Source organism: Polypterus senegalus, chromosome 18, assembly GCF_016835505.1.
Source record: "Polypterus senegalus isolate Bchr_013 chromosome 18, ASM1683550v1, whole genome shotgun sequence".
NCBI lineage: Eukaryota > Metazoa > Chordata > Cladistia > Polypteriformes > Polypteridae > Polypterus > Polypterus senegalus.
This window is the reverse complement of record NC_053171.1, coordinates 69,645,487-69,662,563: the sequence shown is the minus strand read 5'-3', so window position 1 is coordinate 69,662,563 and position 17,077 is coordinate 69,645,487. Positions and strand designations below refer to the sequence as shown.

The following is a 17,077-nucleotide window of genomic DNA, read 5'->3' as shown; positions in this document are numbered from 1 at the left end:
AAATAAAATAATAACCATTATTCATCAGAAGAGAGCTACCTTTAAACAAATAGTTGACTTGGCTTAATTGAGCTGAAAAATACAAAGCTATGTGATTTGAAAAGTAATATAAATTTGCAGTGATATTTTTGAGGAAGATGAACTTCATTCTGCCAAGTTTGTTTAAATGCAGCAATATGCTGCTGATGTCAGGAAAGGATTAAAAAAATAAAAGTAGTAGTCACTATAGGCCTCTACTAGACCTCAGTGAAGGACAGACACATAATAAGCTCTTTGATACAGTATGTTAAATAATATCATCTTGAAAAAACACATACCATCCCTGAAGCTGCCCACAAATGCTACTGATTATTGTGCAGATCAAAATAAAATGAAGGGCTCGGTTAGCGGTGCATATTTTCAAGTCATAAAGACACCAGCACATTGATCGCTGCATTTCTCATAGGCATTGTATCAAATCCTTAATTTCTTAAAGGGGTATTTGCTGCCAGTTTTTTGTCAGCTCTTTATCATTCTCAGATAATAAATATATCATTTTGTTACTCAGGTGTTCTTGTATATTGCCATGGAGTCTGTGGAAGAGTTACCACTCTGTAGCTCACCTTTTGCATCCAGTGTGTTGTGCTGCCTCCTCTCAGCCACCTCCAGTAACTTCTTGCATGTCTTAAAGAGGCGGCACTGAGTGCAGGCCAGATCAAAGGCTGCCATCCCTGCAGGACTCAGGTCTTCCACAATATCTCGGTGTGCTCCAGAAGACTCTAAGTGTAAGCAGTTATCCCAGAAGTCATCCTGTAGAGCTAACACTGGTTTCTCAGGGAAACTTTGCAATTTGTCAGCAACATCAGAAATCGAGTAAAATACCATACCTGAAAAGCAGAGCACGGCAATCCATTGAAAACAAAGTCATTAGTAGGAAGTAAAACAGAAATAAATTCTAGGAACACAAATATTGGAAATTAATTATGCATTAAATTAGGGTGGGCTAAACTCCAAGCACTCTAGCATCCCAAAAACATGCATTTAGGCTAAGTGACAACCTAAAATGGCCCCATCTAAGTTAATGTTGGTGTGAGCATTAGTGTGGCCTGCAATTAAGTGTGAATCTGTCCAGAAATTTTCTTGTTTTACATCCAAAGTTGACGGGATGTCACGAGATGAACTGAAAAAGCCTGGAGGTAGCACTGCCACACAAATGTATGAAGCGTGAAGCTCACTTTTGGTATACTCAACATACAGTACTTGTGTGGAGTTTACACTTCCCTTCTGTGCAAGTTTTTCTCAATGCATGCAGGGTGGGCATATCTGAGATGCCAAATATGCCCATCTATATGGATGAGTATGCCCTGTGATGTAGCGGCCATCCGGCAAAGGATGATTTCAGCCTTACATATAAGGAAACTATAACAAACATCATTTGAAACTTCCATGAATTGAACTAAACAAGCTTAACTTGCAAGTGAAAAATAGCAAGAGATGAACTTCTCCAAAAAATCCTGCTGTAAGTAATCCCTCAAAAAAATAAAATAAAGAAAAGTTGTCAAAACATTTATCTAATGACCTTGTAAAAGAAGGACTTTCAATACCCATTAAGTTGAGTGCAGACAAGTGGAACTACTGAAAATCTCTTTGTAGCACAATGTGTTACAAAGAGTTACTTCAGAATCTAATTGTCATTTAATCTATGAACCAAGGTTTGTATTTGGTCATGTCAGTAAACAACTAGGAAATCCAGATTAAATGTTGGTATGATTTAAGTGCTCTACACAAATCTTAATGTTTCCAAACTCAATCAGCATTTTCTTTCAGCTCAGTATTTCCACCTAATGGTCAATGAGACCAACTGGTGAAGCAGCTACAACAAGGCATGCATTCAAATCCACACCAGAATAATTCAGTGTCACCAGTAAAATTAGCATGTCTTCAAAGCACAAAAGCAAACTGGAAAAGAAAGCTAATCATTTAACTCAAGTTAATTTTTTTTGGGTTGTTTCAAGAGTACAGGAGTTGAACGGAGCAGGATAATGTTGTTGACTGCCTAGTGGAGGTGCTAGTAATGAAGAAGTTATCATTGGCAGATGGGTTTTAAAAAAAAACCTAACCAGCTGCAGCTGCACTCCCAATAGCCTTGAGGGTAGAACGTCCACTGTTAGTCTTTTTATCAGAATCATCCAATGTCTTCTTTTCGATCTTGTCCTCAACTCCTTCAAGCTCCTTAACCACCTGCTGGTAAAGCTCCATGAACAGCAGCTCTCCAAAGCTGGGCAAGGCTTCCAGGCTGAACATCTTTCCCACCTGTAACAGACAAAGAGCATAAAAGAAAGACAATTAGAGCACAGCCATTCACCTTGATTACACTGGTTTACTTTAAAAAAAATCCATGAATGGTCTATCTTGAAAGTCCATCTTTGTGTCATTGGCAGAAACTGTACAACATTCAAGAACACATAATGTAAAATAAAGTACCCACATTTTCAGTATGACTCAAAATAGGTTGTCCACCCTGTTGAGATGCGAGACATTTATAGTGTAACACATACCAAGTCAAAACCCAAAAGTGGCCTGAATTTTTATATTTTAAAATTTGACAAAAAAATGTGAATGTAAACACCGTTAAAATCCCATGGGATCACCATGCTATTAACAGTTTAATGATAGTTGACATTTCATTAAAATAAAATAGTCAAGCAGCAACTGTAGCATGTTTTATTTCAATTCCAAACTTTACTTAAAATAATTTGACAAACAGTTACACATACAAGAAATATATATATTTCTCTTTACACAAATAATTAATGTGCAAAAGTAAGTAGTGGCAATTTAGTACTTTTTTAGCATATGTTTCTTCTACTTACAGTACTTATCAGTCTCCTGCAAAAAATTGTAAAGTTTTTGGTAATGTTTAATCCAAAAGGATTTTTAAATTGCTTAACGTTAGATGACCGCCTTAACACTAGAATTACCAGAGCCTACGAAAAAACTCATAGATACATCCCACCTTAAATCGCTTCTTAAATCCCTTCACACCTCTCCGCCAGCGTCCTTTGTCCTCTAAATGTGCTGATAAAGAGAAGCTAGAAGCAGCCGGCTATTCCATCCCCCCACCAATTTAGAACGTGAACGAACTTCTCCCAGCTCATGCCTTGATTGAGTATCTGGGAGTGAGTTTTAAAGTAAAAATAATAGATCGTTATTTGAAACACACGCATTTCATGCGAGTTCCGTTTCTACAGTAATCTGTGTAAACACATATTTAAAACAGAAAAATTTTTCATATTCTAGTAGTAAATGACAAAATGTAGGCATAAACTATATAATGTATGAAGCCTGAAGTCCAAATATCAAAGAAATATTTTCACAAAAGGTACAAATATAACACAACAATTGCCCTTTTATTTAAAAACTAGCAAAATACCCGCTTGAGCGAGAAGTAGTGTGTTAAAGAAGCAATGAAAAGAAAAGGAAACATTTTGAAAATAACGTAACATGATTGTCAATGTAATTGTTTTGTCACTGTTGTGAGTGATGTTGTCATATATATATATATATATATATATATATATATATATACACATATATACATACATATATATATCTACACATATACACATACATATACATACACACAAATACATATATATATACACATACACACACACACATATATAAACATATATATACATATACATACATATCTACATCTATACACACACAGCTATTTCGTATCAGTGCAATACGCTGCTTGTTAAAACGGATAACTCCCGCTCTTACGTGCAAGTCTGCGTGGATATTATGAACTATCGTATTTGTTCAAGTTCTATTTAAATTTTAAATAGAAGGAATTTTTATTTAGTCAACAGAAATATCTTTGGTAGGAATGGTAAAACAGACAGGAATATTATTCCTGAATAAATCAACTCAAACCTTAAACAACTTATAATATTTTGCTCTCCATAAAAATATATCCTGTCTAAATTATACAAGTTAGAAATAAAGTAAACGTTAAAAGAACAAACATTCAAATTTCTTTACTCTTATGTAATCTATACTAATAAAAGGTAAAGCCCTCACTCACTCACTCACTCACTGATTCACTGACTCACTCACTGACTCATCACTAATTCTCCAACTTCCCATGTGGGTGGAAGGCTGAAATTTGGCAGGTTCATTTCTTACAGCTTCCTTACAAAAGTTGGGCAGGTTTTATATCGAAATTCTACGCGTAATGGTCATAACTGGAAGCAGTTTTTCTCCATTTACTGTAATGGAGATGAGCTTCAACGCCGTGGGGGGGAGTTTCGTGTGACATCATCACGCCTCCCACGTAATCACGCAGTACATAGAAAACCAGGAAGACCTCAAAAAAGCGCTTAAGAAAACATGCATTATATAATTGAGAAGGCAGCGAAACAATAAGAAGCGAGCAAGTGACATATACAAACATATTCATGAGTTCTGCTACTTCGGAAACAAAGCACGATGTAAACCTACACTTTAAATTAAGTTCATAGACAGGCTGCCGCTGGCGTTTGTAATTTAGTGCCTGCCCATATAAGGCCGTCCGTCAGCGGCAATCCAATAGCAAACTGCCACGGGTAAATATTCACGGGTGAAGGACTGTGCTTATGGAGAGGAAGATGAGATGGTCAGGGTGGTGTTTGACACAAACTCAGCGAAACTGCGAGAGAAAGTTTTAAGTGCCAGGACTAAGGTAACATTAAATACAGCCACGGACATAGCACGAGATGGCACCAGCACAGCTGGGAACCTTCGATGCATGTACACCGAGCGCTCACGTGAACTGGCGCGGTGCACAGATAAAAGGCAACAGTTCCAAGAGCTGAACAAAACCGAATTACACAATTGAAAAGGCAGCAAAAATATGAAGCGTCTGATAAGCATATTCATAAATCCAGCTACTGCGGAAACAAAGCACACGGTGGAAAAAGTCAATGTCCCGCTAAAGGAAGACAGTGTAAAAAACCCGTGCATGCAGTGTGTCAGGTCTCAGATAAAGAAGAAGACGAGCTGTTTATTGATGCAGTAAGAAACGAATCGAAGAATGAAACCTGTCATCTTTACAACGATTGACAAACACGGAATGTAACTTGAACACAACACACAATACGAACCTGATTGAAAGAAATAATGATAATCAAATCCTTGATGACAGCAACACTCAGTAACACTCACAAAACAAATACTGTATATTGACAGTCATGTTACGTTATTTTTAAAATGTTCCCTTTTCTTTTCTACCTTTTTAACACACTACTTCTCCGCTGATACGCGGGTATATATATATATATGTATATATATATATCCGCTCTACATACTCGAATAATGGATACTTTATTCGCCATCAATGATTGTTTTGGTAAAGCCATACTCAGTGTATTCATTAGATGAACGGTAAAAAGTAAGAGCGAGGGAGGATGACTCATTGAGGCATGCAGGCTGTAGTCGCGTCAACTCTATCTGAATTGCGCGATCACATTTGAAAAACATATCTTTTCAAGTTCTATTTAGTCCATATGTGTCAAACTCAAGGGCATACATCCGCCCGGCGTGTAATTATATCCGCCCGAGATCATTTTATATACTGTATTATTGTTATTAAAGCCGGTATATGAAGCGCTGGTAACACAATAAACTACAGATCCCATAATGCAGCGCTTCAGCTGCCTTGCATCAGGGTAACCTGAATGCAATTCAGAAGATACAGAAAACAGCATAATTAAATAAGAATCTGACACTTCAGCGGACGTTTTAACCCGTGCACAATCACAAAGTGATTTCAAGTGAAGCTGCTTTTATGGGAGACACAAATGCACCAGTTCACCTTGCCCCACTTTCCCTGTTGCCAAGTACTGTTAAACCAAGTCGTCACTACGGTGTTCCCAAATCGCACTTTGCTGATAAACTGAGCGCACTGCGCACTGAGTTTGCACGGCGCTTTGGTGACTTTGATGAACAAAAAAAGTCCGTCTACATGCGGCTCGAACCTTGTGCATGTTTGGTAGCACATATCTGTGTGAGAAGCTCTTCTCAGTGATAAAGACTAACAAAACAGCACACAGGAGTCGCCTCACTGATGAGCACCTGCAATCCATCCTGAGAATCTCCACAACACAGAACCTCACAGCAAACAGAAACGAACCTGTGGCCAAAAAGATGCCAGGCGCCCAGCTCTAAAATGACATATGAGCAAAGACAACTGAATGATTTGATTTGTTATTGCACGTAAGAGCGGAGTCAACCGTTTTAACAAACAGCGTATTGCACTGATAATGAAATAGCTGTGTGTGTATATATGTAGATATGTATGTATATGTATATATATGTTTATATATGTGTGTGTGTATATATGTATATATATATATATATATATATTTTTATGTGTGTGTGTGTAAATATATATATATATATATATATATATATATATATGACAACAACACTCATCACTCACAACAGTGACAAAACAATTACATTGACAATCAGGTTACGTTATTTTCAAAATGTTTCCTTTTCTTTTCATTGCTTCTTTAACACACTACTTCTCCGCTGCGAAGCTCGGGTATTTTGCTAGTTTTATATAAAAAATAAACTTAGATTTTAAATATCCCAAAAGATTTTGCTCTCCATAAAAATATATCCTGTCAAAATTATACAAATTCAAATATGAACATGCTGCATAACAAAACCTGGAAATATAAATAAAATGTGTTCCTTTCAGCAATAACAAATCAAATCATTCAGTTGTCTTTGCTCATATGTCATTTTAGAGCTGGACGCCTGGCATCTTTTTGGCCACAGGTTCGTTTATGTTTGGTGTGAGGTTCTGTGTTGTGGAGATTCTCAGGATGGATTGCAGGTGCTCATCAGTGAGGCGACTCCTGTGTGCTGTTTTGTTAGTCTTTATCACTGAGAAGAGCTTCTCACACAGATATGTGCTACCAAACATGCACAAGGTTCGAGCCGCATGTAGACGGACTTTTTGTTCTTCAAAGTCACCAAAGCGCCGTGCAAACTCAGTGCGCAGCGCTCAGTTTATCAGCAAAGTGCGATTTGGGAACACCGTAGTGACGACTTGGTTTAACATTACTTGGCAACAGGGAAAGTGGGGCAAGGTGCACTGGTGCATTTGTGTCTCCCATAAAAGCAGCTTCACTTGAAATCACTTTGTGATTGTGCACGGTAAAAACGTCCGCTGAAGTGTCAGATTCTTATTTAATTATTCTGCTTTCTGTATCTTCTGCATTGCATTCAGGTTACCCTGATGTTTTGTCTCATAGTGCCGTCTTAGATTAAATTCTGTAATTACAGCCACATTAGCTCCACAAATGAGACACATGGGTTCAGTAAACATATACTCAGCCTCCCATCGGTTTTTAAAGGCTCTATTTTCAGAATCAACTTTTCTCTTCAGCATCGTGTGAGCTAGCTTCGCAATAACTTGCAGCATCATAAGCTAGACTTGATTAACGCGTAAGTGTTGGCAAGGCAGCTGAAGCGCTGCATTATGGGATCTGTAGTTTATTGTGTTACCAGCGCTTCATATACCCGGCCATTAATAACAATAATACAGTATATAAAATGATCTCGGGCGGATATAATTACACGCCGGGCGGATGTGCCCGTGGCCCTTGAGTTTGACACATATGGACTAAATAGAACTTGAAAAGATATATTTTTCAAATGTGATCGCAATTCAGATAGAGTTGACGCACTACAGCCTGCATGCCTCAATAAGTCATCCTCCCTCGCTCTTACTTTTTACCGTTCATCTAATGAATACACTGAGTATGGCTTTACCAAAACAATCATTGATGGCGAATAAAGTATCCATTATTCGAGTATGTAGATCGGGATATATATATATATATATATATACCCGCGTATCGCAGCGAGAAGTAGTGTGTTAAAAAAGCTAGAAAAGAAAAGGGAACATTTTAAAAATAACGTAATATGACTGTCAATATACAGTATTTGTTTTGTGAGTGTTACTGAGTGTTGCTGTCATCAAGGATTTGATTATCATTATTTCTTTCAATCAGGTTCGTATTTGTAGGATGTGTTGTGTTCAAGTTACATTCCGTGTTTGTCAATCGTTGTAAAGATGACAGGTTTCATTCATCGATTCGTTTCTTACTGCATCAATAAACAGCTCGTCTTCTTCTTTATCTGAGACCTGACACACTGCATGCACGGGTTTTTTTACTGTCTTCCTTTAGCGGGACATTGACTTTTCCACGTGTGCTTTGTTTCCGCAGTAGCTGGATTTATGAATATGCTTATCAGGCGCTTCATTTTTTTGCTGCCTTTTCAATTGTGTAATTCGTTTTTGTTCAGCTCTTTGGAACTGTTGCTTTTATCTGTGCACTGCGTCAGTTCACGTGAGCCGCTCGGTGTACATGCATCGAAGGTTCCCAGCTGTGCTGGTGCCATCTCGTGCTATGTCCATGGCTGTATTTAATGTTACCTTAGTCCTGGCACTTAAAACTTTCTCTCGCAGTTTCGCTGAGTTTGTGTCAAACACCACCCTGACCATCTCATCTTCCTCTCCATAAGCACAGTCCTTCACCCGTGAATATTTAGTGGGAGTTTGCTATTGGATTGCCGCTGACGGACGGCCTTATATGGGCAGGCACTAAATTACAAGCGCCAGCGCAGCTTGTCTATGAACTTAATTTAAAGTGTAGGTTTACATCGTGCTTTGTTTCCGAAGTAGCAGAACTCATGAATATGGTTGTATATGTCACTCGCTCGCTTCATATTGTTTCGCTGCCTTCTCCATTATATAATCCATGTTTTCTTCAGCGCTTTTTGGAGCTCTTCCTGGTTTTCTATGTACTGCGTGATTACGTGGGAGGCGTGATGATGTCACACGAAACTCCGCCCCACGGCGTTCAAGCTCATCTCCATTACAGTAAATGGAGAAAAACAGCTTCCAGTTATGACCATTACGCGTAGAATTTCGATATAAAACCTGCCCAACTTTTGTAAGGAAGCTGTAAGGAATGAACCTGCCAAATTTCAGCATTCCACCCACACGGGAAGTTGGAGAATTAGTGATGAGTGAGTGAGTGAGTGAGTGAGTGCTTTGCCTTTTATTAGTATAGATATAGCTGCAGTAAAAAAGCCGCCTTAACATGTGACATTGACACCCGCTTATTACGACTGCCTCCGTGGCGCAATACAATCAGTTACTGACTGGGAAGGAAAAGGTTGCGAGTTCGATCCTGCACCACTCTGTTTTGAGAAGTAAACTGCTCTTATTCTTACTATTTTAGAATAAAAGCATACATTTGATTTCAGTCTGTAAACGCCCGTGTAATTTATGATCCTTGTAAAGGTTAGCTTTGTTTTTTTTTCTTTTTTTAATTCACTTTTCATTCTCTCAGTCGCATTCAGAATCAATCCATACAACCCCATCTGACATGGCTGTTTTCACATAAAGACGCGCTATAGCTCTGCAGTGTACCACGATGCATACTAACGCCCCCAAAAAGGGTTCTGACGCACAAACGCTGCCGAAGCTGCCTTCTTCATATCTCACCGTCACTTGATTTTCTTTTTATTCAGTTTTATTGAGTGTTCCTGCCAGTCCCCGCATGTTGCTGTATGCTGTTTCTTTTGTACTCCAGGACATGCAGAGGAGAGAATGGTAAAGAGCAGTTACTTCAATGCTATATGCAATCATCAGACACTCCCCATCTGCCCGTGTCGCTCAAACGCAGGAACATATGTTGGTGTAAAAGTATAACAAAACAAGTGCACTTTTATTCAAGTGCACTTTTTCCATCACCTTTTCCTGTAAGAAGCAATGTACACACTTCTCTCTATGCTGTGGTTTCTATTACAAACCTGAAAGAAAGAGACAATATATGTGAAAACATCATCGCACTAATGCAATATTATTTGAAAACGAACAGCGTCAGATCAGGTGTGAATTTATGCAGGAACTGGAAATTCTCTGATGTGGAATCAGTTCTGTATGGTTGTCGGCACTTGTTTTGTTATACTTTTACACCAACATATGTATCGTGGTACACTGCAGAGCTATAGCGTGTCTTTAAGTGAAAACAGCTGTGTAAGATGGGGTTGTATGGATTGATTCTGAACGAGACTGAGAGAATGAAAAGTGAATAAAAAAAATAAAAAACAAAGCTAACCTTTACAAGGATCATAAATTACACCGGCTGTTACAGACTGAAATCAAATGTATGCTTTTATTCTAAAATAGTAAGAATAAGAGCAGTTTACTTCTCAAAACGGAGTGGTGCAGGATCGAACTTGCAACCTTTTGATTCCCAGTCAGTAGCTCATTGTATTGCGCCACGGAGGCGGTCGTAATAAGAGGGTGTCAATGTCACATGTTAAGACGGCTTTTTTTTTCTGCAGCTATATTTTTGAATAAAAGTGCAATTGTTGTGTTATATTTGTACCTTTTGTGAAAATGTTTCTTTGATATTTGGACTTCAGGCTTCATACATTATATAGTTTATGCCTACATTTTGTCATCTACTAATAGAATATAAAAAACGTTTCTGTTTTAATAATGTGTTTACACAGATTACTATAGAAACAGAACAGACATGTTCAGACAACAGGCGTGTGTTCCAAACAACAATCGATTATTTCCACTCTAAAACTCCACTTTACTCCCAGATACTCAATCAAGGCATGAGCTGGGAGAAGTTCGTGCACGTTCTAAATTGGTGGGGGGATGGAATAGCCGGCTGCTTCTAGCTTCTCTTTATCAGCACATTTAGAGGACAAAGGACGCTGGCAGAAAGGTGTGAAGGCATTTAAGAAGTGATTTAAGGTGGGACGTATATACAAGTTTTTTCGTAGGCTCAGGTAATTCTAGTGTTAAGAAAAGAGTGTTTTCCAACCTTGACAATGATACTAAAGCTTCCACCTAAGAGTGCAATAAGAGGAAGAAACATGATATTGTGGAATGGCCGAGATAAAACTTAAAGCCTCAACCAATTAAGATATGTTGACAAGTCTTAAAAATGGGGTGTTCATGTCGACCCATCTGGAACAAGTTTAGTAAGGAAGAAACAAGCAGTTATGTAAGGAATCATTGATAACAATTCTTAATAGTAGTTCTGAGAGACATTTGGGTACTTGAACACTTGAAAATTGATGTGTTACCACTAACTGAGTTAAAACTACTAACTTTTATTTACCAATTTCTGGACTATACAGGATATGATCAAAGTGGATCATATGATATTATTGATCATGACTTTCAGGAAGCATTTGATTTGATAAGGTGCCACATGAGAGGCTGGGCATCAAACTACAGTGATGTTTGTAAATGAGTGTAGAATTGGCTCAGGCACAGGAAGCAGAGGGTGATGATGCGAGGAACATCATCAGAATTGGCCGATGTTAAGAGTGGTGTTCCACAGGGGTCAGTGCTAGGGCCACTGCTATTTTTATTATATCCATCCATCCATTATCCAACCCGCGATATCCTCACTACAGAGTCACGGGGGTCTGCTCAAGCCAATCCCAGCCAACACAGGGCGCAAGGCAGGAACAAACCCCAGGCATGGCGCCAGCCCACCGCAGGGCACACACACACACTCGCACACCAAGCACACACTAGGGACAATTTAGGATCGCCAATGCACCTAACCAGCACGTCTTTGGACTGTGGGAGGAAACCGGAGTACCTGGAGGAAACCCACGCACACGTGGAGAGAACATGCAAACTCCACGCAAGGAGGACCTGGGAAGTGAATCCAGGTCTCCTAACTGCAAGGTAGCAGTGCTATCACTGCAATCTGCCTGCGTAGTAGTGAAACAGGACCAACTTTAAAAATCAAAAAACAAAAAAGTATTGCTAGATATGTGGAGGCAAGGTCCGCTCCAAAATGAGGTACTGTAGACTGATTCGAACGGAGGCTGGCACATATAAATTATTTATTTATCGGACACGTGTCAAGAAGCACTATGGGGGCTCCTTCATATCAACAACAATACGCCTACATAATGCTTCACTGGGACTGTGACAGCCAAGTCAGAACTTTTCTTTCTTTTGATTTTCTTGCTTTATAGCCATTCTGGGGTACGTTTAGACCAAAGTGAGTGTGTGTACATATTTACTTATCTATTTATGTGTTCATTTATTAAAGAGCTCCTTTAAAAAGCCAGATTTCTCTTTGGGGTCAAATAAAGCTCCATCATCATCATCATCATCAAGTATAATATATAACCAAACAAAAATAACATAAACCCAGAAATGCATTGGTGCCAATATTTACATTATGCTTGAAGTTTAAATTTTGCTTTTCTATTCCAATACCACAATCTGTTTTCTTCTCATCAGTGAAACATCATTGTGACTTTTAACTTAGCAAATGCAGCATAATGTTTAAGTGTAGTGTCATTATTTTCTTTTACAGCCTCTTAAAATGGAGCTTACTGTGAAACTGACAGATAAACTTAGATACCCAATACCTAATTTGTCTTGGTTGGCTGCTGAATTACTGATGCTGTTGGTTAACATCAGGCTGTAATACTAGTTTCAGCAAAAGCACTTGCCTCACTCCTTTTGGCTTTTCCTTTCAAGATATTAACAATTAGAAAAGTGCCTTTTTTGACAGTAAAATGTAACATATAATGTAAACAGTCAGAAAAATTTGGAAGTCATTAGACACCGGTATAAGCTCTAGAATGCCTTACCTGGTGTGCTGTTGAAAAGTTTCCCCTCAGAATTGAAGAGATGAGAAGAGATTCGGGAGTTGACAACATCATAGGAATTACTAGGCTTTTATGGACTGATGGCAACTTGGAATCACGATCACTGTGGCTAGAGAAGGTACCAGCACTCCCATCTGAAAAAATAAAACTATAATGACTGACTGAATGAATGCTGCTGAAGCAAACAAATTACACAAAGTATTGTGTGCAGATTTACTAGTTTCTTGACCATACAGGATCTGATCACAGTAGAGCATATGATATTATGTATCTTGACTTCCAGAAAGCATTTAATAAGGTGCCAAATGTTGCAGTATATAAAAGGTTCCATTTCCACTATTCTACCATATTAAGCTGTGCACGAGCCAACAGCAGCCCTATTTTCCGCTGTATGCCTTGCCTTAAAATAAAGTCAGTCACCTCAAGACCATAACATAAATTAAAAGACTCCAATTCAAAAAGGGCAGAGAGAACAGATTTGTTGGAGAGACCTACAGCTATAGCAAGATATGCTTCTTTTAAGTTCTGGTCACAAGATGGAGAGAATCTATTAGTCGTGATACACAGTAATCTACTAACAATTAACATGGACTTTGTGGACTATGAGTTGACTTTATGTCAATACATTGTGCAAACCAATTTATTATTAACAAATTGTGTTACACACTTATGGTATCTGTTTCCACAATTAGGTTTGCAAATGTCAGCTGTTGAGTGGTATGCTACCAATGTAGCCCCCATATAGTAGGAACTGGTGGTCATCTTCATAGACATATATAGGTAGATGCCACATTCACTGTGTTGCCCAGTTGACACGATATGTCAGCGCGTCCGCCATACTGTGAGTGGCAAAAGTGCCATTTAAACTAATACAGGTAGACGTGGAAACCGGGTTTTCTGATGAAAAAACAATAACGTTTAAAACAGTATCATTTACATACAACAGATTTTGACAAATCGTTAAAATGCAATTATTTATATCAATTTATACACTAATAGTGGCAATTATCGAGACGAAAACTTGACCAATGTCTGAAAGTCAAAATAGTAAGACTGCAACTGGCAGTCTGGTCTTTCTTTTAACAGTGAACTGATACATTCAATGACAAAAATAATCAATTTTACTGTATACAAATTGGCTTAATAATTTTTGAAAAATTTCATTCATTCCTCTCTCAATCTCTCTCCCTCTCACACACACAATGTGGTTACTTAAATATATACAGGATAGGATCCAAATACCTTGAAACAGAATAGTCTTACATAGCTTTTTCCGTGTGTTGCCACTCTGTAATTTGAGAGTATTCAGTCTGGCAATATGGTGCAGCCTTAGTTTGTGGAAGACAGACACAACTAAAGACATGAGCATAAAATGATGGTTGTCAATTTCAAACTGTGTTTCCTTGATGTGCTCCTTGAGAAAAGATACATCTGAACCAATCTGATTGATCAAAGATACACTGACAACTGTCGACTCTCGGATAACACGCTCAGCTACTTTGACCACCTTGACTGTACCCTCAGAAGGAATCATCAAACCTTCTTTGTTTTTATTGTGAGCAAGTGGTAGCTTTTATCATATGATGCCATTACAGCATCTGTTACCAAACTAGCACAGCACACATAACAGGACAGCTTTCTCAAAATCTGTCGAACGATAAACCATAAAATGTAAACAAGGGCATTTTCCACGAGGCCACCAAAGCAGAATGGTAAGTAGCTATGGTCGCACACAATTGCAGGGATATTTGCAAAAGGGGATGGAAGCTGTTCTTCTGGTGTAGAAGATATCTTAACAGCAGACAGGGAGACAGTCTCATCCTGTGCTGCCATGTTTCCAGAGGTGCTTGGAGAGGTACCACACCGAACCATGAGACGACGGAAAATTGCCAGGAAATGACCAGCTGAAGGGTTGTTATTCCAGCCTCCTAAAACACACATGCACCACTTTTACAGATCTTTACTCTTTTTCAGTTGAATTTTAATGAGAAAGAAAAAAAACTGCACTGCTAGTAATAGTTTGGCTTCACAAATTGTACAAAGTGATAGATTTTAATGCTTGTCTGTCTGTTCCCACAAAGTCGATTAATCACAGCTGTCAGTCTGAGGATATTACAAAGACAATGCTATTACCATGGTAACAAAGTTAAGATTATAAAACAGGATTTTCTAATAGCTAAATATAACCAAAACAATTGTTCAGCCTTACCTATGAAATGTAATCCCCAGTATCTGGTTTGGAGCGTACAGTGGTTTGTACAATCCCAAGCAGCACAAGCGTGAGGCATCTTTATCCACTACTTCACTCCACAGCAGTGCCAGTCACAATAAGGCTGCTGGTCATGCGACATCTACCTATATATGTCTATGGTCATCATGGGCCGACATCAGACCAATCCAAATTTAATCCCTAGCTTTGGTAAGTGATCCTCAGGTTTGAAGGCAATCATTTGGTCTGCTTATGCCTTGCAAGTAAAGTCTCCTTACCTGAAGTAGCTGTGGACGTGTAGTTGAAGCTCTACACAAGGAGTGCTATGAAGCAGTTACTCAGAAGTCTCAGTTTGTATAGCTGCACACGTGGGGCAATACAAAACGGACATATTCTTTATTCATGCACACACCACAGTTAAATAGAACTCAATGGCATAAGCAAACCAAAATAACAAGTACAGGAACTTCCACAATTACTGTATATACCTACACATACAGATACACACACAAGTCATCACCAAGTAAATTTTTACACAATATAAACTATTGCAAGTATTACATGTTTGTCTGATTTATTGAAAGCAAAAACACATTATTATTTTGGGGCATACAGTAAACTAGATTAATTTGCTTGCATTTTATGTAAGAAAAACACCAAAAAAATGTATCTTCTGATGTATAAAGATTTTGTCACAATTACCTGAAGCAGTGGCACTCAGCTCCCCATTTACACATTCAACTGGTAGCACTAAAGCCCCATCTTTAAAAAAAAGCAAACAGAACACATTCATTCAGGAAATAAAGATCTGGCATTTGTATGCAGCACATTACATTCTCAAAAACATTTAAAAAAACTCTGCAGCAATCACATAAGATAGTATACTGTAGTTAACTACATGGGAGTGCATGGGACAAGAAAGCGTTACATTTACATTTAAAAAAAAAGTTGCATGAAATATTTTAATATTGTTATACATTTTGCTACATATTACAGAGCTAAAGATATATAAAGGTATTGCGATAAAACAGTCATTCTATCAATTAGATTTTTCTAGTAATCAATGAAATCAATCTCATTTCACTCCATAACATCTTAGGAGTGGTAGGAAAAGCCAAGCGTTTTTATCCTATCTGAGTTAATGAAGTGTGTTTAACAAATCAGCTTCTCCTGAAAGTCAAGGGACCACATAGTCAAGATGCAGGTATATTAGTATGTCACAAAAAAGGGCAGAAAAAGATTGAGTTTAGAATAAAAACCACTTTGGACAACGTGGACCAAAGGGGAGATGGCATTCATATTATTTCATGAGGACAAGATATAAAATATTTTGCGATAATTAACAGAACATACTTGGGTGGAAGTGTTTCTACCTAAGGATATGAATGAAAATGTACTGTATAAAACCAAGTTTAAGGACTGTTAATTATCCCAATTTTTATGATCTGCCTGCATTAAGCACCAAGATTGTGTGCACAAAACCATAGCTAATGATTGCACAAACAGAGGAAAGTAATATTACGTTTAGTCTGTAATGGCACTGAATAAAATGACTGAAAGACTTTAATATAATTTCTAAACAAATGAGTTTTGGTAATAGAAAAGTTTTAAGTATGACACATTCCTTGAATCCATGTTGCCACCTTTTGCACAATTGTACTTCAAAGAACGCAAAACATGCAGATTTATTAATTTTGATATGTAATGGTGTTGATTAAAGCTCCGCATAATATTTTCTGTCAATCATTGTAAAAATGCTTCTGAGGTGAAAGTTCTGAATGCACAGTTTACCCTTTTCGTGGATCAAATGACAATCATCATTTCTAAGTGAATGTCAACAAAATTTTGAACCTGAAAATTGTATAAAACTTTCACCAAGGTTAAATCAAATACTCTTCTCAAACTTTCATATGAACAGTGAAGCTGTCATCAGTTTCCTGGCCAGTGACAAGGGAACTACCACGCTGTTTCACAAAGACTAATTGATTTTACCTTGTTTGCATGTTACTACTGCATATAGTAGAGAACAGGTATCTAAACAAATCACATTTGCTTGTAATTTCCGTCAGTTTCAGAGGGGTACACCTTTTGTGATTACTCTTGCATTCTTTAGGGTAATTTTACATCAGGGTGGGTTTATTGTGATGCCCT

General features: G+C 38.0%; 1 protein-coding gene across 3 annotated transcripts in view; it reads right to left on the bottom strand.

Moving 5' to 3' along the window:
• The window catches only part of zfyve26 (zinc finger, FYVE domain containing 26), a 152,547-nt gene that overhangs the window by 68,408 nt on the left and 67,062 nt on the right, over positions 1–17,077 (bottom strand). For all 3 annotated transcript variants that reach the window (XM_039742229.1, XM_039742231.1, XM_039742230.1), the window contains exons 13-16: positions 15,629–15,688; positions 12,700–12,851; positions 2,100–2,292; positions 603–866 (exon numbers count right to left, since the gene is read on the bottom strand). In XM_039742229.1, the coding sequence (XP_039598163.1) occupies positions 603–866; positions 2,100–2,292; positions 12,700–12,851; positions 15,629–15,688 (669 nt within the window). The remainder of the gene's footprint in view (positions 1–602; positions 867–2,099; positions 2,293–12,699; positions 12,852–15,628; positions 15,689–17,077) is intronic.